The following is a 27957-nucleotide window of genomic DNA, read 5'->3' as shown; positions in this document are numbered from 1 at the left end:
GCATCATACACAAATACAAATAGACGAAGTAGACATAGAAAGGGTAAAAGAAACTAGATTTTTGGGAGTATTAATAGATGATCAAATGAACTGGAAATCTCATATACAAAACATACAACATAAGGTGGCAAAAAACATTTCAATAATGAATAAAGCAAAATATGTCCTGGGCCAAAAATCACTACATATTCTCTACTGCTCGCTAGTGTTACCATATCTGAGTTCTTGTGCAGAAATATGGGGAAATAACTACAAATGTGCACTACATTCGCTAACCGTGTTACAAAAAAGATCAGTTAGAATAATACATAATGTTGGATATAGAGAACACACAAACCCTTTATTTATTAAGTCAGAAATATTAAAGTTTGGTGATTTGGTAAAATTGCAAACAGCTAAAATGATGTACAAAGCAAACTATAACCTGCTACCAAAGAATGTACAACAATTCTTCTCAACTAAAGAAGAGAAATATAACCTTAGAGGAAAAAATAATTTAAAACATTTATATGCACGTACAACACTTAAAACTTTTAGCATATCAGTATGTGGAATTAAATTATGGAATGGATTAAGTAAAGAAGTTAAAAATTGTACTGATATGATCCAGTTTAAGAGGTTGTTCAAAATAATAGTGCTTACAGAGTACAAAAAAGAAGAATTATGAGAAATACTTTCAACCTTATTGAAAATAAGATATTCTTCATCTCAGTATGTTAATAATGACTGAATTAATTAATTAATTACATATTACAAAACTGTTGTATACTAATTCATAGATGTTATTTTATTATATAAAAAGGTCAGTAAATGATTCTATATATTTGTAAACGCTTGAAGTGGGAAAGGGGTAGGATTAAATAAGCTTTGCTTCTTCCTACTCCTTTTCGGGCATGATGTAAAATGAAATGATATGAAATTGTGTGATGTATTATGATGTAAGTGTGTTCATGTTCGAAATAAACTAAAGAAAGAAAGAAAGAAAAGTGGTGGGAAACACACACAATTAATGTGTCACTCCTTTCATAGGAAGAGACCAAACTGTGCCTAGCAAAATTACAAAATAAGTCACGTTGTAGTGGACTGACTTCCTCACCATACTGGTTTCGATGTAATGGTTTAAAAATATTTTATTAAAAAATAGATGTATTATTTGTCATTCATAATACATACATGTATTTGCATTTATATTTTAATACTAATTTAGTATGTTTTTATTTTTTATTTTATTTATATTAAGGAAATCGTATTTATTTGTTTTTGTTTTTTAAATTACATTGTTTTAATACCTGTCTAACCCACTGATTTATTCATCATAGTTACAAAGGGTATATTATGCAAGAACGTTCAATACAAAAACTGTCTTCTGGTTATTTTTATTTTTTATTTTATTTATATTAAGGAAATCATTTTTATTTTTTTATTTTTTATTACATTGTTTTGATATCTATCTCTCTAACCCATTTATTTATTTATCATAGTTACAAAGGGTATATTATGCAAGAACGTTATATATACAAACTGTCTTCTGGTTATTTTTATTTTATTTATATTAATGAAATCGAATCTGTTTGTTTTGTTTTTTTAATTACATTATTGTTTTATTATCTATCTCTCTAACCCATGTATTTATCATAGTTACAAAGGGTATATTATGCAAGAACGTTCAATGTAAAAACTGTCTTCTGGTTATTTTTGTAAGAAGGGTAGCAAAAAAAAGACATTTTCTTTTTTTTTTAAATATATATTTTGAGTCTTTTCTCTAAATATTTGCAAATTTGCTTGTAATGACACCAGTCAATGATTTTTTTTTCATGGAATAATTTTTAAACATTGAATAAATCATTGTTTTGTAGGGTTTATGCACATGTGTGGAGGTTTGGTTATAACCATCAGGTCAATACTAAAACCGTTTTTTGTATTTAAATATGAATGGTAGCAAAAAATAAAATAAAAATTGAGACAAACAGCTAAAGAAAAAGCAAAGGCATTGGCAAAGTTAATCAAAGTTGACATGTTAGTTGAAACTCTTCCAGAAAATGTAGTACACAAAAAAGCTCTGATTTCAATTGACTTTTTGGAATAAACTTTTATAAGAACATTTGTTTTGGTAATGCATATGCACATCTACGGGGACGTTACCGTGATCAGCTAAATATGATGTCAGGTTCAAACACTGATGACATCTATTAAACAGACAAAGAAGCAAGGAATTAAACAGAGACAGAATTAAATGTGGCTCAATTTAGGAGAAACGTCTCCACCATGCTCTGACGAAAGATTGTACGCCTCCTCTTTTATTTTTGACTTTCCCTAATTACATGGCAACAGCTGTTTCTAGGGGAGGGGGGTCGTAAACAGCCATCGCCCTTATCACAAAACAGTTCAAAGAAAAGGTCGTAAAACAATTCAAAGAAAATGTGCCTGGAGGGGAGTCAGGTCCTGCTTCCTCTCCGCTTTATAGATCTTGTGTCAAGACAAAATCTTCCTGTGGATTACAATACATCAAAGAAACCGACACCCTCATGTTGCTTCCCATCGTACACAGTGGAGTTTTACAAGCCTTTTGCTTGGTAGGATCAAAGACAGCTTTTTTCCTCTTGCAGGGCGAGCTGAACTCAATGTAACAAAGTTTTGTGATAACTTAGGTACAATTATTCTGACATATTAAATGAGTTTATTTGCTGAATGTAATGCCATCTCATTGTCAGGAAGCGGGGGTGACGAAACCCAAGATGCAGAGATGGCAGGCTTGATACAGGAAGACATGATTTTTAATGTCCAAAAAAATGCAGGAATAACACAAACCAGGAGACAGGAAAACAGGTGAACTGGAAATAGCGAACAGGAACCAGCAAACAGGAACCAAGAAAACTGGAGACAGCAACCAGCAAACAGTCCACAGCATACAGGTAACAGCTTACAATACTCCAGCCCTGACTGGAGGGCGAGGCAGGTATAAATAGCAGCCGGCTGATTGACACCAGGTGTGGCCAGATGCCAATCAGCCTCAGCTGAGGGGAAACAGCAATCAGGGAGACAAGCAGGAAACTTAACAAAAATAAGAGCGCTGAGGAAATAAAACACACAGAGGAAAAAACATAACCAAACTGTCAGTGACAAGCCTGACACTCATGTGTGACAATTAAGTTTATTGAATGTTTATTATAAGTGGAGCAAAAACAAAAATTTGCTAAAGAAATTGCAAAATACAGATAAAGGAAAATCTGAGTTGACCTCTGAAGCTTTTGTCTAGAATTTGGGGATCTTTTAATACTACTCAGTGGCCTAGTGGTTAGAGTGTCCGCCCTGAGATCGGTAGGTTGTGAGTTCAAACCCCGGCCGAGTCATACCAAAGACTATAAAAATGGGACCCATTACCTCCCTGCTTGGCACTCAGCATCAAGGGTTGGAATTGGGGGTTAAATCACCAAAATGATTCCCGGGCGCGGCCACCGCTGCTGCCCACTGCTCCCCTCACCTCCCAGGTGGTGATCAAGGGTGATGGGTCAAATGCAGAGAATAATTTCGCCACACCTAGTGTGTGTGTGACAATCATTGGTACTTTAACTTTAACTTTTAAATGTATTTCCAAAAAAAGTGCAAATGTTCTTGTATTTCCTTCAAAAAGTAAGCAATTGAATCAATTTTACTTCATGGAATCAGGGCCACCCTGTGGCATAAACACTATTTGCTTGTTTGGGGCCACAACCACTAAAGGGGCCACATAATCATGGCTTGGGCTTTAGTACAAATTTAAAATGTTTTTCTCTCATTTAAATCCGCCAGTTGTAAAATACGACGTCATAGAAGTTCAGACAAAATCAACTTTACTGTCAAAGTTCATCAATAAGGTTGACTAAATCAAAGGGGGAATGTGTGACACACCTGCTTGAAAAAATACAAAAGGGTTCATTCCTTCTGGTATCGCAGACGTCGTAAGGTCATCAAAGCTCACCTTCATGCCGACATTTGGGAGCCAGGATGAGGTGATAGAAGAAAGGTAAAAATATGATACATATATGTGGCAGCAACACACAAATTTATGTTTAAGTTTCACTTTTGCATCTCATAGTGCATAACTGTGGTGTGTTCAAGGAACCTTGATTAAAGTTCATAACAGAGGCATCGCTAGTTTTTAAACCCCCAGTAGATGCACTAATGATTATAAGTATTATCCACTAAATATTAAGGTTGTACGGTATACTTGTATTTAGAGATGTCCAATAATGGCTTTTTTGCCGATATCCGATATTCCGATATTGTCCAAGTCTTAATTACCGATTCCGATATCAACCGATACCAATATATACACATTATTATGCCTAATTTTGTTGTGATGCCCCGCTGGATGCATTAAAGAATGTAACTTTACCATGAATTGATTAAATTTTAAAGCATTTATCGGCCGATAACATCGGCAGTCCGATATTATCGGACATCCCTACTTGTATTAGTATAGTACCGCGATACTACAAACGTTTGTAATCAATCATATGTGGCACTATACCACCTCTAAAAAGTACTGGCCCACCACCCCTCCCCCCGGCGTCAAAACATAAACAAACGCCATCGGTGGAGCTACACCTGACATCCACTGTAATGATACCATGGCATCACAAAATCTTTTTTCGTTTTTTTAAATGTATATTATGTTTATAAACTCAGAAAATATGTCCCTGGACACATGAGGACTTTGAATATGACCAATGTATGATCCTGTAACGACTTGGTATCGGATTGATACCCACATTTGTGGTATCATCCAAAACTAATGTAAAGCATCCAAACAACAGAAGAGGGGGGCTACTTCAATCAGGTAATTTTCTGAGGTGGTGAAAAAAGTTTGAGAACAATCAGATTGTACCGAAAAGTATCAAAATAATTTCGGTACCAGTACCGACATATTGGTACCGGTACTAAAACTATTTTTGCTTGGTGTTTATGAAAAGAGGAGCAAAAAAAGCCAGAAAAAGCTAAAGAAGAAAGCACAATGTAAGATTCATCATTATGTTTTGACTTTTGGACAAGACTAAAGCTATTTTTTTTCCAATACATTTTTACTTTTTGCAAAGCGCTAGTGCTTTGTCTTTTTAACAAAAAAAAACAAAAAAACTCACATTAAGGTGAAGTGGAGTGGTAATTATTTATCTTTTATTTTTAATTTTTTTGGCCACACCTAGTGGCCACAATACTTCATTAAAGGGGCCCTATTACGCAAAAATAATTTCACCACCTCAGAAAATAAACTTGATTCTCCAAGTGCCACCGTAATGACCGACATTAAAGTAGCGTAGTAGGCCTAAGTATCCTTTAAAAACAAGGCAAAGGTTTTATTTAACAAGTGTGTTTAATATTTTGTCCGGGGCTACTTCAATCAGGTAATTTTCTGAGGTGGTGAAAAAAGTTTGAGAACAATCAGATTGTACCGAAAAGTATCAAAATAATTTCGGTACCAACATATTGGTACAGGTACTAAAACTATTTTTGCTTGGTGTTTATAAAAAGGGGAGCAAAAAAAGCCAGAAAAAGCTAAAGAAGAAAGTACAATGTAAGGTTCGTCATCATGTTTTGCCTTTTGGACAAGACTGAAGCTATTTACTATATAGTTTTTGCAAAGCATTAGTGCTTTGTCTTTTTAACAAAAAAAACAAAGTCCTCACATTAAGGTGAAGTGGAGTGGTAATTATTCATCTTTAATTTTATATTTTTTGTCTTTTTAACAAAAAAAAAAAAAAAAAAAACTCACATTAAGGTGAAGTGGAGTGGTAATAATTATTTATCTTTTATTTATTGGCCACACCTAGTGGCCACAATAATTGATTAAAGGGGCCCTATTATGCAACAAAAAAAATTCACCACCTCAGAAAATAAACTTGATTCTCCAAGTGCCACTAAAATGACTGACATTAAAGTAGCATAGTAGGCCTAAGTATCCTTTAAAAACAAGGCAAAAGGTTTTATTTAACAAGTATGTTTAATATTTTGGCCGGTGTAACATTACACACAGTTTGAACAGTAACACCGTGTTTAAATATAGGGGGGGGGGGGGACTCTACTTTAATCAGGTAATTTTCTGAGGTGGTGAAAAAAGTTTGAGAACAATCAGATAGTACCGAAAAGTAAAAAAAATAATTTCGGTACCTATACCAAAATATTGGTACCGGTACTAAAACTATTTTTGCTTGGTACGTGTTTATGAAAAGGGGAGCAAAAAAAGCCAGAAAAAGCTAAAGAAAAAAAGCACAATGTAAGGTTCATCATTATGTTTTGACTTTTGGACAAGACTAAAACATTTTAGCTTTTTGCAAAGCATTTGTGCTTTGTCTTTTTAACAAAAAAAAACAAAAAACCTCACATTTGGTCTAGCCCCCTTCTCCCCCCTTTCTCTCCCATTCTTTCCACGCACCACAGTGCGAGTCTTGGAGCGCTCTTGTCAGTCACGGGTTTCCCGCGGAGGAGCAGACGAAAAACGTCGTTATTTCATCCTTTTTTTTTTCTTTGGCTTTGGCAGTTAAGGGCGCGCACGGACGTGAACATGTCGACATGGACTTTGTGAGGCTGTTTGGCGCCTTGGTCGCCGTCCTCTTCCACCACGCGTCCGCCGCTAAGATCAATGGTAAGACGAGCAAATCCACTTCCGTCACTAATAATATCGTGTCGTTAAAACCCTATTCAAATAGTCTCCGTTGTGAGCTACGTTCGCACATATTTGAACGGCGTTAGGCGGCCAGAGAGGAGAAAAGTCTGTGGCTTTGTAATTATTAACAGACATGCAGGCTTTAGTCCCAGCATGTGATGTGGAAAATATCAACAGCAACTTGTTTTCTTCTCAGCTGCTCGGTCAGGAGGTCCTCTCTTCGTTTTACTCCACGACCGGCGCCAAATAGCAGGAAAGATCTACTATCGGCCACAAAATGAGAATAAAACTAGCAAAAGTTGCACAGTAAGGATGTCGATCATTAAGGATCCCATACAAGTAAATACAGGACCAGTATTACCGATCCCGATACAGCCTTTTCACGATGCCATACCGATACAGCCTTTTCACGATGCCATACCGATATTGGAGCTTTGAGTATCGCCGATGTTGATCCGATAGGACACAACTTCTTTCACCACCTTAAAAAAATTACCTTGACTTGCCACGTGCCACCGTAAAGACCGACATTCATTAAAGTGCAGTAGCGTAGTAGGCCTAATAAATAGAGTGCTAGTTTATTATTATTATTATTAACTGTCTGTAATGGACTTATGCTGTATTTAAGGTGAAGTGGAGTGGTAATTCTTTATCTTTTATTTTATTTATTTTTGTGGCCACACCTAGTGGCCACAATAATTTATTAAAGGGGCCCTATTATGCAAAAAAATGTTCACCACCTCAGAAAATAAACTCTCCACGTGCCACTGTAAAGACCGACATTAAAGTGCAGTAGCATAGAAGGTCTAATAAATAGAGTGCTGGTTTATTATTATTAACTGTCTGTAATGGACTTATGCTGTCTTTAAGGTGAAGTGGAGTGGTAATTCTTTATCTTTTATTTTATTAATTTTTTTGGCCACAATAATTCATTAAAGGGGCTCTATTATGCAAAAAAATGTTCACCACCTCAGAAGATAGACTCTCCGCGTGCCACCGTAATGACCGGCATTAAAGTGCAGTAGCGTAGAACATGGGTGTAAACTCTGGCCCGCGGGCCAAATTTGGCCGTATAATTTCAACTGGCCCTTGAGGCGATATCAAATTAACACTAAAGCTGGCCCGTTGATTCGCCCGGGAGTCTTCCAAACGCCAGCCAGCCAAATGAGTGCTGGCCCAGTCACATAACATGTGCGGCTTCTGCACGCACACACATTAGAATGCAACGCATACTTCATCAACAGCGATACAGGTTAAACTGAGGGTAGCCGAATAAAAAACTTTAACACTGTTAGAAATATACGCCACACTGTGAATCCACACCAAACCAGAACCCTTTGCAGCACTAACTCTTCCTGGACGCTACAAGGTGTGTGTGTGGGGGGAGGGAGGTTTGGTGGTAGCGGGGGTGTATTTTGTAGCGCCCCGGAAGAGTTAGTGCTGCAAAGGATTCTGGGTATTTGTTATGTTGTGTTTATGTTGTGTTACGGTGCGGATGTTCTCCCGAAATGTGTTTGTCATTCTTGTTTGGTGTGGATTCACAGTGTGGCATATATTTCTAACAGTGTTAAAGTTTTTTATACTGGCACCCTCAGTGTAACCTGTATCGCTGTTGATGAAGTATGTGTTGCATTCGCTCGTGTGTGGTACAGAAGCCGCACATATCTTGTGACTGGGTCTGAACGATGTTAGAATGGATGCAAAGCGGACGTGACGATCGCTCGTAGAGTACGTTAAAGGTTAATTTGTTCAACCTTGGCCCGCGGCTTTGTTCAGTTTGAAATTTTGGCCCACTCTGTATTTGAGTTTGACACCCCTGGCGTAGAAGGTCTAATAAATAGAGTGCTGGTTTATTATTATTAACTGTCTGTAATGGACTTATGCTGTCTTTAAGGTGAAGTGGAGTGGTAATTCTTTATCTTTTATTTTATTAATTTTTTTGGCCACACCGAGTGGCCACAATAATTCATTAAAAGGGCCCTATTATGCAAAAAAATGTTCACCACCTCAGAAAATAAACTCTCCACTTGCCACTGTAAAGACCGACATTAAAGTACAGTAGCGTAGTAGGCCTAATAAATAGAGTGCTGGTTTATTGTTATTATTAACTGTCTGTAATGGACTTATGCTGTATTTAAGGTGAAGTGGAGTGGTAATTCTTTATCTTTTATTTTATTTATTTTTTGGCCACTATAATTCATTAAAGGGGCCCTATTATGCAAAAAAATGTTCACCACCTCAGAAGATAAACTCTCCGCGTGCCACCGTAATGGCCGACATTAAAGTACAGTAGCGTGGTAGGCCTAATAAATAGAGTGTTGGTTTATTATTATTAACTGTCTGTAATAGACTTATGCTGTCTTTAAGGTGAAGTGGAGTGGTAATTCTTTATCTTTTATTTAAAAAAAATTTTGGGCCACAATAATTCATTAAAGGGGCCCTCGTATGCAAAAAAAAAATCACCACCTCAGAAAATAAACTTGACTCTCCAAGTGCCACCGTAATGACCGACATTAAAGTACAGTAGGCCTAAGTACCGCATTTTTCGAATTATAAATTGCAGTTTTTTTCATAATTTGTAGTCCTTCGCTAGTCAATAAGCTTGTTTTCCTCTATTCTCTTGTTGTGAGGCAGACTGGCTCGTACATGCACATGCATCCTCCGCTGTTGCCATTTCTAATAAAAAGTATAGTTCTAACTTATATCTATCTATGGACTCCATATGGAGGCGTTAAAAACTACAACATGGCTGATGGGGAGAAGAAGCAGTCAAAGTGGAGGCACGTAAATTCGACCCGCCACAAAACGGTCAGAAAGCGGCTTGAAGCTCGTCTGTAAAACATAGTCTATGCAAATCTACAACATTTTAAGTGTTGTAGATGTAGAAAAAAATCATAAAAGGACCACTTAAAAATTCGGCTGGATATTTACTAATATGCTTAGAGACGTTGTTTGCGTAAGTAATATGCAAATATAATGATTTAACAATTTGTTTATATTGACAAAGACTGTGTTTTAGACTGCAATATAGTTTGGTTAAGAACACGTATTATGTATGTATAGCTTGTGTGCTATTGTGTGCTTAGCTGTTGTGTAGCTGTTTGCTCCAAGTAGCCTTTGTTTACCTGTTTGTAAATGACTTGACAAAAAAAACCAAGAAAAAAACAAACGTGTGTGCAGAGGACATTTAGATGTTAACTAGCTGTCCAGTATTGCTAAAGTAAACATGCTGCAGGACTGCATGTATCAATGATTTTACATCAGAGATTTTAGAAGCAATATCATCTGATAGTGTTTATTGCTGATATCGGACCGATATCCCATATTAAATATCAAATCGGGACAACCCTACTTATTACTCGAAATGTATATTTAAAATATATACAGCATTTGTACCAACACACATATTTGTGAACACTTAAACAAAAACAACAATATTAAGTATCAATTTCAACAAAATACAATTATTCCCTTATTTCGGGGTGTCCAAAGTTTGGTCCCGGGGGCTATTTTTGCTAGTTTTGTTGGCCCGCAGCATACATGTATTGTTGAAACACAATCGTAAAAATATTTTTTCAAAGCATTATTATTTTGGGGTCCTAAATTACTCATTTTACAAGTAGCAACATAAACTAGAATTATCAATACTACAGTAGTATTGGCCACTAAACCAATCAGATCACGGTGTTAAGTATCGTGGCCGCTGATTGGCTCAGCCTCAGGCAGCATTACTCCATTGGATTAAAAGAGAGTACAGGTGACTTAGGGGTGTTATTTCATGTCTAGAGGGCTCTTACAAATAAAAAAACAACAACATTTAGACAGTCATAAACAGTCATGATTTATAATAATTAATTCCTACCTTGCAGAAGTTCATTTATCGCAGTCATTTCCAGAACCAATTAACAGCAATAAACTGTTAAACCAAACCAAAAAAACAACGGTAAAAATGTATGAAAAAAGAGCAAAAAAATATACTGTAATCAGGGAAAAAAAACGGACATTATAATGACTGATAATAACATACATTGTTACCTATTACACAAAGCTCACCAAAAGTTCTGCATTATACACACACATATATACACACACACACACACACACACACACACACATATATATATATATATATATATATATATATATATATATATATATATATATATATATATATATATATATATATACAAACACACATTATGTATATATATATATATATATATATATATATATATATATATATATATATATATATATATTCCACTCTACCCCGGTATTGAGCACTGTATAACGGAATATTCGTTAGGTCAGGAAAAAACACGGAGGCTATTTCATCCCTACAAGCCTGTTTCGCAGGTTTCCCTGCTCTTCAGGGGATTTTTCCTGAAGAAAATTTTCTTCAGGGAAATTTACTTAACAAAAAAAGGTGAAATAACTGAAAACATGTTTTCTATTCTAGTTTCTTCAAAATAGCCACCCTTTACTCTGATTACTGCTTTGCACACTCTTGGCATTCTCTCGATGAGCTTCAAGCACACCTCTGAAATGAAAACCATTTCAGGTGACTACCTCTTGAAGCTCATCGAGAGAATGCCAACCAAGAGTGTGCGAAAAAGTAATCAGCGCAAAGGGTGGCTATTTTGAAGAAACTAGAATAGAAAACATGTTTTCAGTTATTTCACCTTTTTTTGTTAAGTATAAAACTCCACATGTGTTCATTCATAGTTTTGATGCCTTCAGTGACAATCTACAATGTAAATAGTCATGAAAATAAAGAAAACACATTGAATGAGAAGGTGTGTCCAAACCTTTGGTCTGTACTGTATGTGATCGATATTGATATCGTCTGATCTCATGATGATTGGAATCGGCAGAATCGTAACATTCCTAAATATATTATATATAAATATAGCAATAACAACAAAACACAACACAATCACATAGATAATAGTGAAAATAAAAGGAACTGGAATGTATTGGTCTCATGACGCCAGTATGGATCCGATACTTATACTACCCTTGGTATTGATAGGATCCATTTTTTTCAATATTAGCTTCTGCGCTCTCAGCTTCTCTATATGTTAAATAAGTTGCACAGACAGACAATGTATTATTCATTTAAAAAAAAATTGAAATATTTTTTTGATTGTTTTCAATGCAGACACTGGCTAACTTCTTTTTACACTTGTATGTGAGGTAAAACATGTTTATGTTCTGTTGATACGCCGATCAATACAAACAGTAGGCTTTATTTTCACTGGAAGAGTCTAAGCTTTTCCACTGAGGCTTGTGAGGCACGCAGCAGCATTCTTAACTTAACTTAACTAAAACGAAAGAACAAACTCTCCTGCTCATTGCAGGAATGTGAGCTTTATTTCCCTCACACCAAAATACAGTGGAATCTCTGAAGTCAAATTTTTGGTTGAACAATTCGGAATTGGACCCCAAATTCAGGGTAAAATGTAACTCTTTACTGGAACAAAGCCTCACTTCAATCTTAAATGACAGCACCACAGCGAGGGTTAACCTGGAAGAAGGTGAGAAGAAAAGAAGAAGAATATACATAAGAAGTCATGCAAAGTAAGCATAAGTAGATTCGCATTCAAAACAGCGGCATGCTTATGGCGATGAACTTCTTTTTACACAAGAGTAACTTGACATTGCGGCTTCACCACATCGCAGATTCTTTTGGGGATAATTTTAAATTGTTTTTAAGCATATTCCAGCCTAAATAAAGCATTTTCAAGCATACAAATGGCTAAATAAACTAACATATCAGTACTATTGTACAAACCCCAAAACCAGTGAAGTTGGCACGTTGTGTAAATGGTAAATAAAAACAGAATACAATGATTTTCAACCTATATTCAATTGAATAGACTGCAAATACAAGATATTTAATGTTCCAACTGGAAAAGTTTGTTATTTTCTGCAAATATTAGCTCCCGCGACCCCGAAAAGGACACGCGATGGATGGACGGAATTTGATGCCTGCAAAATGTTTAAAAAAAGCTGGCACACGTGGCAAAAAAGACTGAGAAAGTTGAGGAATGCTCATCAAACACTTATTTGGAACATCACACAGGTGAACAGGCTAATTGGGAACAGGTGGGTGCCATGATTGGGTATAAAAGCAGCTTCCATGAAATGCTCAGTCATTCACAAACAAGGATGGGGCGAGGGTCACCACTTTGTCAACAAATGCCTGAGCAAATTGTCAAACAGTTTAAGAACAACATTTCTCAACCAGCTTTTGCAAAATAATTTAGGGATTTCACCATCTACGGTCTGTAATATCATCAAAAGGTTCAGAGAATCACTGCACGTAAACGATGATATTACGGACCTTCGATCCCTCAGGCGGTACTGCATCAAAAAGCGACATCAGTGTGTAAAGGATATCACCACATGGGCTCAGGAACACTTCAGAAAACCACTGTCAGTAACTACAGTTCGTCGCTACATCTGTAAGTGCAAGTTAAAATTCTACCATGCAAAGCGAAAGCCATTTATCAACAACACCCAGAAACGCTGCCGGCTTCGCTGGGCCCGAGCTCATCTAAGATGGACTGATGCAAAGTGGAAAAGTGTTCTGTGGTCTGACGAGTCCACATTTCAAATAGTTTTTGGGAAAAAACGTTTAATGAGTATTGTTAAAAAGAAAGGCCATGTAACACAGTGGTAAAAATGCCCATGTGCCAACTTTTTTGCAATGTGTTGCTGCCATTAAATTCTAAGTTAATGATTATTTGCAAAAAAAAAATTTAGTTTCTCAGTTCGAACATGAAATATCTTGTCTTTGCAGTCTATTCAATTGAAAATAAGTTGAAAACAATTTGCAAATCATTGTATTCTGTTTTTATTTACAAATTACACAACGTGCCAACTTCACTGGTTTTGGGTTTTGTACATTATTGGTCACTAAAGGAGACCAAACCAATCAAAGGGATATAAATAACGATAAACGAGGACGTCTGTACTGTTTCTTAAGACATCATTAAGGAAAATGGAGATGATACAACTTCTGAACCACCACATAATGATCCCACATGACAGTTTGGACTTTGCTATTTATTTTACTGTGTTTTGGTATCATTTCCTGTCCTGGTATTCATATTTTAATAGCGTTTCCTTTGTGTTTTGTAGCACCTTTACTTTCTGTTCCTCGTCCTGCCAGCACATTAATAATTAATTCTATTTAGTTCCACATTGTTCTTTCAGTTCTGGTTCATTATCCCGAGCAGGGGTATTCAAAATTTTCAAGGCCGAAGACCCCCAAACTGATGGAGAGATAGAGCGGGGACCCCCTACTTATGTATCTTGTATACAATTGTCTTTTAAACGGGTCCTAAAGGTAGCTTGTTATTGTCCAATACTAAGATAGTAAGTTTATTTATTCATATCATTTTAAACGTGCAAACGCGTATTTGTTTATTTTTCGTACTATAGTTATATTATTTGTTATGTGTGTATTTAAAGATATGTAAATTAGTGGAACCATTGCATATAAAATATTGTATGTAAAAAAGTCTAATCAACCAAAAATTTCACGACTCCCCTGCAGTACTTCCACAGATTCAAGGGGTCAGGGACCCCCTTGTTGAAGATCCCTGATCTAGTGTATGCCTCAGTGTTCCTTTGATTCCTGAGTTCCTGCTTGACCTGTGTTACTTTTCTTCAACCTGGTACCTAATTAAATTTCCTTCTGCCAGCACGTCGCTTCGCTTTCTCTGCATCCTGGGATCGCACCACTGTCTGTCCAATCGTTTTTTTAAAAGTACACGCAGGCTTCGCTACACGTCTTAAAATTAAGTTTGGAGCTCTGCCAACTACCCGTCATTCATTTACGGACATGCTGTTAGTTTGATCGTTTTGTTTTCCTTCAGCTAATATGCTAACCTAGCATAGCATGATGTTACTTTTAAAATGTGAGTGTAGTGTTAGCACTGTAGCTCACATACTTGTGATGTGCGACACCACTGATTTTCTTTCAGATCCAATTCTAGTATAATTCAGGCTGTTATCGGCGATACCGATCCAATACCGATACTTTGTGCAACTATACATAATGTATCTGCTGAATTTTTTGAAAGTTGTGTATTTTCAATTAATAACATATCCCAAAAAAATAGACAGTAAAAATTTAAGAAAAAAGAGCAAACAATCGGAATGTAATGAGAAAAAGCTGAACTTTTTAAACTAATAATTCATAATAATATACTTAGTCACCTATAACACAAAGTTATGTCTTAAAATATATATAATATCTGTTTTTAGCTTCTTTATTTTATCACAAACATTTTCTTTTCAGTATGCGAACTTTGGCGGAATAGACACACCTGATATAAAATATAAGGTCTCAAAATAAAAATAAAATGTACTTAAAATGTAAATAACTTTCATTTAGTCAATTCAAAAATTAAATACTAACTTATAAACGAATTAGAAACATTACAACAACCATTATAAACACTGTTAAATGTCTGACTGAACATTAGTATTTTCGTACAGCCAGACTTGACATGCGAGGTTATGCAGTTAAACTGTATTATTATTATTCATTTATTACATGGGGGAAAATAATAGTAAATGTCAAAAGAGCAAAAAAATCGGCATGTAATGAGAAAAAGCTGTAATGTTCTAACTAATAATTAATACTAATACACGTAGTCACCTAGAGCTGACACAATATCTGTTTGTAGCATTTTTTTTGTCACGATTTGGTGAGTGTTTCTTGTAGCGCGACGCCAAGGATGCGAAAATAGCAGACGGCGTGCAGGTAAAAGTCTATTTATTGGCAACCAGGAGGTGCACAGGAAGCCGACTAGCAAGTACAGTCATCTAGCCCTGTGTGCAGGGCAGGTTGGCTTGTAAAGAAGCCTGACAGGTAACAGGTGTCAGGTGTATCTGGAGTGCCAATCAGAGACAGGTGAGAGAGGCAGCGCTCAGGACGGAGGTGCAGTGACAGGAAACAAACCAAAATAAGAGCGCTGGACAGGAAAAAGCACAGAACACAGGAAAACACCAACGAAAACGGATGCATGGATTAAAATGCATGAGAATGTTTTATATTTTGACACTGTGATTACCAGCGGAATTATTCATTACTTATCGTGTTAAGCAATGTCAGCTAAGATTTATCTGAGAGCCAGATGCCGTCATCAAAAGAGCCACATCAGGCTCGCAAGCCATAGGTTCCCTACCCCTGCTGTAGGAGGACAACATGACACAAACCTCCCTAATTGTTAGAAATCCCACTGTTTATATTAAAAATGATTCTCTGATGAGAGTATTTGGCGAGCGCCGTTTTGTCCTACTAATTTTGGCGGACCTTGAAGTCACCGTAACTTGTTTACATCTATAACTTTTTTCAACGATGCCAGAGAAAGACATATTTTATGCCACTTCTTCTTTGTCTCATTTTGTCCACCAAACGTTTTATGCTGTGCGTGAATGCACAAAGGTGAGCTTTGTTGATGTTATTGACTTGTGTGGAGTGCTTATCAAGCATATTTTGTCAGTGCATGACTGCAAGCTAATCGATGCTAACATGCTATTTAGGCTAGCTGTATGTACATATTGCATCATTATGCCTCACTTGTAGGTATATTTGAGATCATTTAATTTGTAATGTCCTCTGTATTTAATTTATATTTGCATGTCTCATGACATATTATCCGTATGTAATATTGCCTGTGTGCCATGTTGTTCCAGACCACAGCAAACGTTACCCAGCGTGCATAGATTGTTATAAATCCATTCGAAGAAGACAGCCCGCTGTTTCCTTTAACTTGGACACACATCTATACCTTTGGCCATTCTAAGCCAGTAATTTAGAGGAGTTATCTCACCCTCTAAGAAGCCTGCGTTTTACTGTTTTAAATGGGTAGAATAAATATTACATAAATTACATAATTATTACATCTAAACATTTCTGCCAACGAAGATTTGAGTCAGCCTGTGACACATGGTATTTTTGATAGTAGGCTAATTGTTATGATCCGCTGCCCGGATCATATATTTTGTTTACGTTTTCAAGATACTTGTGTTTTTGGTTAGTTTTGGACACCTTGAGTGCCTGTTTTGTACACCTGAGTTTGTTGCCATGGCTGCTTATTATTTTCACCTGCCGCGTTTGTTCCCGACACGCACCTGTTTGTCATCACTGACATTATTATTTAAGCCTGTCCTCCCTGTCATTCGTTCTGGCTTCGTAGTTTGTTTTCATGCAACAGTTGACGACTTTTGTTCTGGCTCTGTACCTGTTAGCTTCCACGCTAAACTCCTTTTTTTTACCTTCTAGCTCCCATGCTAGCTCTTTTAGTTTTTGCCTTATGTGCTATGAGCACCCTTTTCTTTGTTCCAGTATAATTTAGTCCGGTAAATAAATCATTTATTTTACCTTCACGCTGTGTCCGAAGTCCGTTGCATCCTGGGAGAACGAAACCCCGCATCACCATGCGCCCCGGTCGTCACAGTACGAAGCCAGCAAAAAGTTATTTCGCATCGGGCCTGACGGAGGTGGATGAAGAAGGTGCGGGGATGGTCCTCCGAGCGATGGAGGCAGAGACGCTCCGCTGCAATCCAGATGAGGAGATGATATGGGGACCTGGAGGTGTTCTTGTCCCGATCGACTCCATCTGGCCCGGGGAGGTCCGCTCTCAGCCCGCTCGCACGCGTCAGCGAAGGCGGAAGTCGCACAAAACGGCTTCAGCTCGCGACAGAGACGCGCCACCCCCGCAATTCTTCCCTCCGGAACACAGCCAAGCAGCCCAGGATTCCCCTCCGCCGATGTTTGGTAATCCCATCACTCACTTTGCCAAACAGTTCACTGATTGGGCTGTCAGTCAGCTGGAGACCCGCGCGGATGACGTCATCCCGTCCACTGGTGATGACGTCATAGACGAAGACATTTTTTTAAATTCAGTCAACTCTTTCTGTCAGCCGCCTCCAAATGACTTTAATTCAACAATTAAATACTATCAGGACATTTTTGTTAATTATAAGTCTAGTCAGTACCAGTCACATTCTGGTTTTCAAGCCCCACCCCCTATGGCTCAAGCTCCGCCCACTCCTCTGTTTTCTCCCTCTTGGTCGTTCCTACAGTCCACCATTGAAGAGCAGAATAGGCAATTAGGACAATCAAAAGGGGAGGAGCCTACCCACCTCCTCACCTCCTCCCTCCCACCCCTAAAGACTGTTCCAGACTGCTCAAGACGCGTCTGGGATCCGCTTCTTGAGGGGGGGGCTAGTACTGGGTGCTTTGCTAGTGGGCGGGCACAGCTGCACCCAGCCAAGCCCAAACCTCCATGCCGGCCTCCGCCACCAGACCTTCGGCATGCTAAGCCGCAACCCCCGGCCAGGCCACCTCCGACAAAGTCACGCCCAGCACCTGCTCCAAGTCTGGTTCCCACACCAGCACCGACTCCAAGTCTGGCTTCCGCACCAGCACCTGTTTCCACGACAACGACAGCCCGGACGCCTGCCACTCTGACGCCACCATCAACCCTGGTGGTCCTGCAAACACCATCCTCTCCACCTCCTGCTCCATCGCTGCAAAGCACACGAGACCCCGCAGAGAACGACCAAGTAAAAAGGGCATTGCACCAACAGGCCAAACAACTTGGACAACAGGAGGAACAGTTTGGCGTTCTTGGGGCTTGCGTCAATGCCATGGCGGAACGCCAAGACGCCCGCCTTGATGTTTTGGAGAGACAGCTGGGCAGTATACTCTCCGCGCTGCAGGTGATGATTCCACCTACGGCCAACGCAGCAGTCCAGCTGAGACATTCACCACCCGCAGATACTCCGTTGCCTGCTCCGCCCACGCCGACAGACGAGCCGCCTGCTCCGCCTCTGGCTCCGCCCACGCCGACAGACGAGCCGCCTGCTCCGCCTCTGGCTCCGCCCACGCCGACAGACGAGCCGCCTGCTCCGCCTCTGGCTCCGCCCACGCCGACAGACGAGCCGCCTGCTCCGCCTCTGGCTCCGCCCACGCCGACAGCCGAGCCACCTGCTCCGCCTCTGGCTCCACCCACGGCGACGGCGCCTCCTGCTTCCACGGCGACGGCGTCTCCTGCTTCCACGGCGACGGCGTCTCCTGCTTCCACGGCGACGGCGCCTCTTGCTTCAACGGCGACGGCGCCTCCTGCTTCCACGGCGACGGTGCCTCCTGCTTCCACGGCGACGGCGGCGCCTCCTGTTTCCACGGCGACGGCGGCGCCTCCTGTTTCCACGGCGACGACGACGCCTCCTGTTTCCACGGCGACGACGACGCCTCCTGTTTCCACGGCGACGGCGGCGCCTCCTGTTTCCACGGCGACGACGACGCCTCCTGTTTCCACGGCGACGACGACGCCTCCTGTTTCCACGGCGACGACGACGCCTCCTGTTCCCACGGCGACGACGACGCCTCCTGTTTCCACGGCGACGACGACGCCTCCTGTTTCCACGGCGACGACGACGCCTCCTGTTTCCACGGCAACGACGACGCCTCTTGCTTCCACGGCGACGACGACGCCTCCTGCTTCCACGGCGACGACGACGCCTCCTGCTTCCACGGCGACGACGACGCTTCCTCCTGCTTCCACGGCGACGACGACGCTTCCTCCTGCTTCCACGGCGAGGTCTGCTCTCTCCTCGTCGTCTCAGCGACCTCTGGTGTTCTGGCGGCGCAAGCGGCGCTCTCGGAGGTTAGAGTATGGACGCCAGTGGCGCAAACAGCAGCGACACCCGAGACGTAGTCGCAGAACTCTCCGGCTGCTGAACTTCTGGCGCCACTCACGCCCACCTTCTCGGCAGCCACAAATGTGGCCTTTCCGTGGTCGCCCGCCTCGCCTCCGGCAGCGGCGTTCCATTCGCCGCCGCCACCTGACTCGTCCCCGGTGGATTCGGGGACATGTGACCTGGCGACCCTCCGCCAAATCCTCCCTCCACCCTCCCTTGACTCTTGAACTTTGTTATAGTTGGGGGGGGTTTAGTTTTTCTGGGGGACATCTGGAATCTGTCCCTTAAGGGGGGGGTACTGTTATGATCCGCTGCCCGGATCATATATTTTGTTTACGTTTTCAAGATACTTGTGTTTTTGGTTAGTTTTGGACACCTTGAGTGCCTGTTTTGTACACCTGAGTTTGTTGCCATGGCTGCTTATTATTTTCACCTGCCGCGTTTGTTCCCGACACGCACCTGTTTGTCATCACTGACATTATTATTTAAGCCTGTCTTCCCTGTCATTCGTTCTGGCTTCGTAGTTTGTTTTCATGCAACAGTTGACGACTTTTGTTCTGGCTCTGTACCTGTTAGCTTCCACGCTAAACTCCTTTTTTTTACCTTCTAGCTCCCATGCTAGCTCTTTTAGTTTTTGCCTTATGTGCTATGAGCACCCTTTTCTTTGTTCCAGTATAATTTAGTCCGGTAAATAAATCATTTATTTTACCTTCACGCTGTGTCTGAAGTCCGTTGCATCCTGGGAGAACGAAACCCCGCATCACCATGCGCCCCGGTCGTCACACTAATATAGCTAATATAGACACTTATATCATGTGTTGACTTCATTATATCACTTATAGAAGGCGTTTTAATTTTTTGCGGCTCCAGACAGATTTTTTTTTTTTTTTTGGTCCGATATGGCTCTTTCAACATTTTGGGTTGCCGACCCCTGACATAGCGCTATGGTAGTGTTGCTCTTATCACACTTTGGTGTGTGTGATATGTGACAGCTAGTATGTTGGACAAGTGCACAGTTACATTGTACATGTAAAAAGTGGGTAAAGTGCACAATAGCACTTCTTGGAGGCAAACACAGATAATTAGCATTAAAGCTACAGACTTAGACTTAGACCAACTTTATTGATCCAGAAGGGAAATTGTTCCACACAGTAGCTCGGTTACAAAGGATGGAAAGGGTAAGGATGGAAAGGATAATGCAGGTATAAAGTAGACTAAAAATTAACCATAGTAGCAATATAAAATACAACATATATGTAATATTTACAAATATATATACAGTATATAATATATACTGATATATTATTATATTTTATATAATATATACAATATATAACAAATCTCAATTACCATGTACAATATTACAGTATATGTAACAGCTGCAGCAAAAATATACACACAGTCAATAATCCCAGTAGTTTACTAAAAGCACTTCAAACTTTCTAAATTCCAGCATCAAAGTTAGATTTTGGTGCACTATTGTGTGACTTATTCCTAAAAAAAACACTGATATGAGACTTTTCAGCATCCAATTGCAGTTATTTAATTCTACTCACAACCTCCAGAGGGCACAATTGCCTGTTTTGTCATGAATTGGCAAAAAACACACATTGCAGACTTACTACACAGCAATTTGTTACCCAAATAAAGAAAAAAACAATGCAATGTTCTTGTGTGGGTTGTATATGCTTGATGGCGTGGTTCATTGGAATGCAAATGCCTACTGGTTTCTAATGTTGCTACCATGTGAGTGCCACAGGAAGTCTTAAGACAACAATCAGTCTCTTGTTCCCTCCCTGATTGCCTCATGACATGTGTCCACCACAGGCCAACGGATCTGCCGGCGAGGTACCGAGCGCCCGTGCTATAAGGTGTCCTACATCCCGGACCGCCGGCGTAGGCTGACCTTTCAAGAGGCCAGGCAGGCGTGCAGGGCGGACGGCGGCGAGCTGCTCAGCATCGAAACAGAGAGCGAGCAGCGGCTGATCGAGAGGTTCATACAGCAGCTGTACGCCGCAGATGGAGACTTCTGGATTGGCCTTCGTCGCAGCCCCCAGCGCTTGAGGGGTGGCGGTGGCAACCCGGGATGCCCCTCCCAGTACTTCTGGCTGGACGGGAGCAAGGCCAAGTTCAGGTTGTTTTCAAACGTTTTCCACTGAGGGCCACACAATGAAAAATCAAAGGATGCTGGGGCCATTTTGATATCATGTTTTCAAAGCCAATAAAAAATATAGATTTTCTAAAAGAAAAAAACGACCTGCATGTAAGTTTTGTGTTATTAGTACGGGTGCGTGGTAAATATCGTAAGGAATCATAACGTCACACCCATAAATCCGATAACATAAAAAAAATAGCTCTGATAAGTGATTAAAATAAAAAAGTTTTACCTTCAATGTGTTGTAGGTGGGTTCGGGTGAACAAATGAAGCGCTCCTATTCTCCTACTCGTGTCGGAAATGTCCCCTGAGATCATTGGAAAACAAACATGGCGTTGACTGTTTGGGGCTTCTTCACTGTTTCAGAGGAATACATTTTTAATGCGATGTGCGCCAAATGTTTTGCAAACATGGAAGAAGAAAAAAACATTGGGCATCAACACATCAAACCTTTTCAGCCACCTTAAACGCCAGCATCCCGACGACGGTATTTTGAAAACTTTCAACTGCTTCTAAAGAAGCTGCCCTGAAGCCAGCCGGAAAGAAAGGTGTGCACTAACTACATTAAAAAAAACAATAGACATAAATCGATTATATGTATCGTTCTTGGGGAAGCAGGAAGTTATCTGTGTCTGTATCGGCTTGAAAAAAAAAATACATTGTGCATCCCTAGTTTTGAGCAACATTTCAACTTTTTTCCTGTTCTCTTATTCCATTTTTTACGTGTTTTTAATGCTGGGAATTTTTTTATCAGACTAATCACACTAGAATTGTGATTAATCATTATTATTACAGTAAATTATTTGCTTGCAAAATTTAGATTCACTTTAAAAATGCCCCAATAATTTGACACAAATGCAATTTTATTGTCAGAATGTCTTACATAAATTTTAAAAAAATGTTTCACTAACAATACGTAATTTATTCGCTCTAAAAGTGGCAACAGTTTTATCTAACGTACCATCAGGGTGTATTTACACTCATCTTTGCACTGGTGTATGCATTGGCTTGATCGCTGACCGTGTAACAACCCACGCCATCTTTCAGGTAACCATCTACGGTTAATGTAAAAGTGCATGTGCGCTCAAATTGGGTGACTAATCTCAGTTTACAGTGCATCCCGAATATATTCACAGCGCTTCACTCTTTCCACATTTTGTTATGTTACAGACTTATTCTCAAATGGAATAAATTAATATTTGTCCTCAAAATTCTACACGCAATACCTCATAATGGCAATGTGAAAACGTTTTTTTTAGAATTTTTTGCAAATGTTTTAAAAATAAAACACTAAGAAATCACATGTACATAAATATTCACAGCCTTTGCCATGAAGCTCAAAAGTGACTTCAGGTGCATCCGGATCATGATTCGGAAAGGTCCACACATCTGTCAATATATAAGGTTCCACACTTGACAGTGCATGGCAGAGCACAAGCCAAGCATGAAGTCGAAGGAATTGTCTGTAGACAAGCGGGACACGATTGCCTTTAGGCAATGAAATTGAAAAAATATATAATAATAAATAACATTTTGGAATAAGGCTGTAGCATACCAAAATGTGAAACAAGTGAAGCGCTGTGAATACTTTTCGGATGCACTGTCTACATGATTAATGTAATATTTTTATGTGATCACATAAGTTAACTTTTGACACCCCTAGTTTTTTTGTAATAGTATTTTTAGAATGTGGGTCATTAAACTTTGGACACCCCTGCACTGAAGCTTCAAGACAGATTACCAAGCAGATTACAAGCAGACCTGGGCAAATTAAGGCCCCAATCTGGCCCGCTGGACATTCCCCAATAGTTTTTTTTAGATTTTTAAGATGGAAACTGTAGCTGCCATTATGATGTGCAGTGATGTTTTCAAATGACCGTAAGTCTTGAACGATACAAAGTATTTTAATGGTTGGAATCTGCGCTTTTGCATGGTATACTAGTTACTATGGTAATCTAATTAGTTACTATGGTGATCTAAGTCACAGCAGCTCAGACGAGGCACCAAGCAGTGTGGGTGTGGAGCGTTTCCACAGAGTGTTTCCAGAGCGAGCTATGAAATGTTGGTGTCAGGGACAGACGCGGAAGGAGATTTTTACAACAAAGTTCTAAAGCTCAGTGATATATCAGATATATCAGATTGTAGGTGGCATTTTTTTACCCTGCGCAGTTTGTCACATTTTTGTTGCATTTCACTTGATTGTAAAATATGTCGATGGAGAGGGGGTGTGACGTTCATATGTTGTCAATATTCAGTGTTTTATCGTTCACAGTTAATATTGTAAATCCCACATTCTTTATTTTCATGTATATTCAGTGTCTCATTCAGTAAAAATTTTTTAAATTCCATTCCGTTTTTTAAGGCCGTCATAACGTTTTTAGCATTCAATCAGACATTATTGTGAGGTTTTGTATTAGTGTTCCTAAAAATAGATATACCGACCGCCAGACACATTTTTTTCTCAAAATGTGGCCCCTTGAGTCAAAATAATTGTCCAGGCCTGCCATAAAGGGATATATAGCCAATGTTCGGTGACTATAGTGATGACATATGAACTCTATGCCTTTCAGAAACTGGCACTGGGACGAGCCTTCCTGTGGCGGGGAAATGTGCGTGGTGCTTTACTACCAGCCGTCTGCACCACCCGATGAGGAAGGTCACTTCCTGTTCCAGTGGAATGACGACAACTGCAGCGCCAAGAACAACTATGTCTGCAAGTATTCTCGAGGTGAGCGAGGGGATCATGCGTACTTACTAATAGTGCTATTGTCAATTATAAAATGCAATTAAAGCTGCGAGCAACGTTGAACGGCCCTCGCATTGTTGCAGTGCAGGGTTTACGCGAGTCGGACAGCAGGCGTGATGCTTGCGGTCACGTCCTTCCCGATGCCCTGACTCACCACCAAAAATGTCAGGAAAATCGGAGCATGTGTAAGGAAGTTATGACTGTTATATTTTTCCACCACGAGGGGGAAATATTGGCGCCATTACTGACCAATCGGGCACTTCAGAGTGTCATCATCTTTTTTACCAAATTTAAGATCAACATCTGAATTTGTAGAGCCGAGGTATTAATCTTTTGTGTTTTGTGGCGAATATTTGGAGCGATGTGAAGTGAAGTGAATTACATTTATATAACGCTTTTTCTCAAGTGACTCAAAGCGCTTTACATTGTGAAACCCAATATCTAAGTTACATTTAAACTAGTGTGGGTGGCACTGGGAGCAGATGGGTAAAGTGTCTTGCCCGAAGGACACAACGGCAGTGACTAGGATGGCGGAAGCGGGGATTGAACCTGCAACCCTCAAGTTGCTGGCACGGCCGCTCTACCAACCGAGCTATACCGCCATACCACCCCCTCATCTTATAGCCTGGACAACATTTGTCCGCATTTTATCATTGCTTATATGTCAGGCTTGGGTAATTATTTTGACTCAGGGGGCCAAATTTAGAGAAAAAAATGTGTCTGGGGGCCGGTATATCTATATATATTTTTAGGAACACTAATACAGAACCTCACAATAATGTCTGATTCAATGCTAAAAACATTATGACAGAGCGCCTTAAAAACGGAATGGAATTAAAAATGTTTTTACTGAATGAGACACCCAGAATGTACATGATTACATTATTAACTATGAACGATAAAACACTGAATATTGACAACATATGAATGTCACACCCCCTCTCGATCGACATATTTTACAATCAAGCGAAACGCAACAAAAATGCAACAAACAGCCAAATATGAACAAAAACACCTACCATCTGATATGTTGTAAAAACTTTGTTGTAAAAATCTCCTACCACGTCTGTCCCTGACACCCACCTTTCAGGCTGGCCGCTCTGGAAACACTCTGTGGAAACGCTCCCCACCCACACTGCTTTGTGCCTCGTCTGAGCTGCTGTGACTTAGATTAACATAGTAACTAATAAGATGACCATAGTAACTAGTACTGTATATCATTCAAAAGTGCAGATTCCAACCTGACTGCACATCATAATGTGCAGTCAGGTTGGACTAAAAACATTTTTTGGGCATGTCTGGCGGGCCAGATTGAAAAGCTTAACAGGCCTTAATTTGCCCAGGTCTGCTATATGTGTACTATCTGTAATTTTAACCACGTCTCATTTAGCCAAAGTCCCGAGAAGTAGTTCGTTCAAGCACGATCCCTTTCTTTCGTCGAAAAATGGAAGACAAAAACCAAGATGGCCTGTTCGTTTTCAGGTATGAGTTCTTGAGACTTCTGGGATTTTCGTGTCGATTTGTGAAGCTGGTAGAAGGAGCTCATTTTTTCTCATTTTAAAGGTGGTGCTATAGAGACAATTTTGAAATGTTATTTTCGGGACTCCCAAATTATAAAATTTTTCCACGTCTGCCAAATATGGGGACTTTTTGTGCATGTTTGGACGCCTTTTTGAGGACCCTATCGGGAAGAAGAAAAAACACAGCAATTTCAATAGGGCCCTTGTGGTGCTTGCTATGCTGCCCTAATTAACACAATTATGATATACTAAATCAGGTGATTGTTGTTGTATTGTACAGTAGTGAGGAAGAGCCATAAAATAATAGAACCCCCTCCACAGTAAAAAAAAAAGATCCATTCATCCTTTTCTTTACTGCTAATCCTCATTAGTGTCCCAGGTGGGCTGGAGCCTAGCCCAGCTGACTTCAGGTCGCTAGCCAATCACACTATCAAAACGTATTTTTGAAACATGGGAGAAAGCTTGAGTACCTGCAGAAAACCCATTGGGAGAACAGACAAGCTCCACGTCCCTACAGATGTTTGACCCCTCCATCTTCTAATGTGCATACACATACATTTTTAAAAGAAGTAGGTCAGGTTGTCTTAAGTTCAGGGTTTAGAGATGTATACATGCAGGTGCCAGTCAACATCTCCCCAGGCGACATCTCTGAGCTTTTCTTACTGTCACTGACACACCAGCGATTTGGAGAGGGGCGGCTAGACCTGCTGGAAAAAAGCACCTCATTGGTTGTTAGCAAACAATAGAGGGTTTATGAAGACATATAAAAGCAATTTTTATATAATTTAACATTTTAGATATATCAAACTAAAAGGACGTTCGTTGCTGATTGTGTGTTTGATGGAGAAGCAGATGGAAGATATCGTCATTACTTCATAAAACTACTGTAGTTGTTAGTTCTACATTCTATTCTATTTCTTATCTAAAAGTTGTTTTATTTTGAAAAAGCATGTTACCTTTTTAAATGGTACTGTTTTGAGGGGGGGCAAGCACCAATTAAAGTTATTTCAATAATTTCTATGGGCGGCTTTGATTTGAGATGCAAGTGTTTTCAGTTAAGAGCTCCGTCACAGAACCAATTAAGCTCGTAAGTTGAGGTACTACTGTAAATTATTTCATATGGATGTAGTGTTTTTATCAGGAGTTTCATAGTGATGTGTATTTTACTGCTTACTTTAATATTTTTACTGTTTTTTTTGGTAGACAATTTTAAGATCTGTCCGGGGACAACATATGAAAAATACTCGATTGGCTAATTCTGGTACATTTACAGTAATGTTGATTAATGTACACTGTGCCTGTTGAATACATCTAAATCCACTTAACTTATATAGCATTATCAGCAAACAAACTGTTTCCCAAGTGCTGCACATTATGAAACAATAATTTAATCAAAAGCATTTAAGGTAAAATAATAAAATCACAGTAAAAACAGTACAATAAGTCAAAAGAAATCTATATAACAAAACAATAAAAGACACAGGACCAATGCCGAGTTACAAGGCTGAAAATAAAAGTGGGTTTTAAGACTATTTATTATCAAATAACCCAATAAATTTATAAATATTGTAATCTAACAGTTATTTTACTGATATTGTGAAAATTAGTATTTTGTTGCCCCAAAAAACATTTTTTTACTGTGCATATTGTCTAGTACTGGCTGTTCAGTAGTCTTTTTTTGTTTGTTTTAGAAAAGGCACCAGTATTCACCGAGCAAGGGAACATAGCACGAGAAGGTACCATATACACATAATGAGTTTGTTTTTTAATTTGAGACTTTAAGAATACACGCTAACCTGAAGTGATTATGTTGAGACATTTATTTTCATTTACACTCTTTTTCAGTTCCAACTGTGAGGCCAAACATATTCTTCACAACGGCAGGTGATGAGTCCAATAAAGTAGGACTGCCCGAGTCATCAGGTATGACGAACACTTTTTTTATAGTTTTTCTTGACGCATGACTCTATGATACGGCCGGGCATCGGGCATTAAAACATATCAAACAGTTTGATTCTTTCAGGACAGTACACATTTTAAACGTTGATTTACAGTTTTTAATGCTCAGTCCGCCGACCGGTAGGAATAGCGGCCAGTAGCTAACTCCATACATAGTGTGGAGCCACTCCACCAAGTCAATAATCCTCATTGGAAACACAAAGTTTTGTGA

The 27957-nt window shown here is 39.5% G+C and overlaps 1 protein-coding gene across 1 annotated transcript in view; it reads left to right on the top strand.

The window, feature by feature from the left end:
* Positions 1–6405: 6405 nt before the first annotated feature.
* laynb (layilin b) overlaps positions 6406–27957 on the top strand; it is a 34084-nt gene continuing 12532 nt past the window's right edge. The window contains exons 1-5 of the mRNA XM_061972846.2: positions 6406–6619; positions 21194–21500; positions 24092–24249; positions 27479–27523; positions 27633–27710. Coding sequence (XP_061828830.2) covers positions 6547–6619; positions 21194–21500; positions 24092–24249; positions 27479–27523; positions 27633–27710 — 661 coding nt within the window. The 5' untranslated portion in view covers positions 6406–6546. The remainder of the gene's footprint in view (positions 6620–21193; positions 21501–24091; positions 24250–27478; positions 27524–27632; positions 27711–27957) is intronic.

This window comes from Nerophis lumbriciformis, linkage group LG17 (assembly GCF_033978685.3).
Source record: "Nerophis lumbriciformis linkage group LG17, RoL_Nlum_v2.1, whole genome shotgun sequence".
In the NCBI taxonomy this organism is placed as follows: Eukaryota; Metazoa; Chordata; class Actinopteri; order Syngnathiformes; family Syngnathidae; genus Nerophis; species Nerophis lumbriciformis.
Note: the sequence above shows the minus strand (reverse complement) of the source record. Positions and strands in the feature narration are given on the sequence as shown.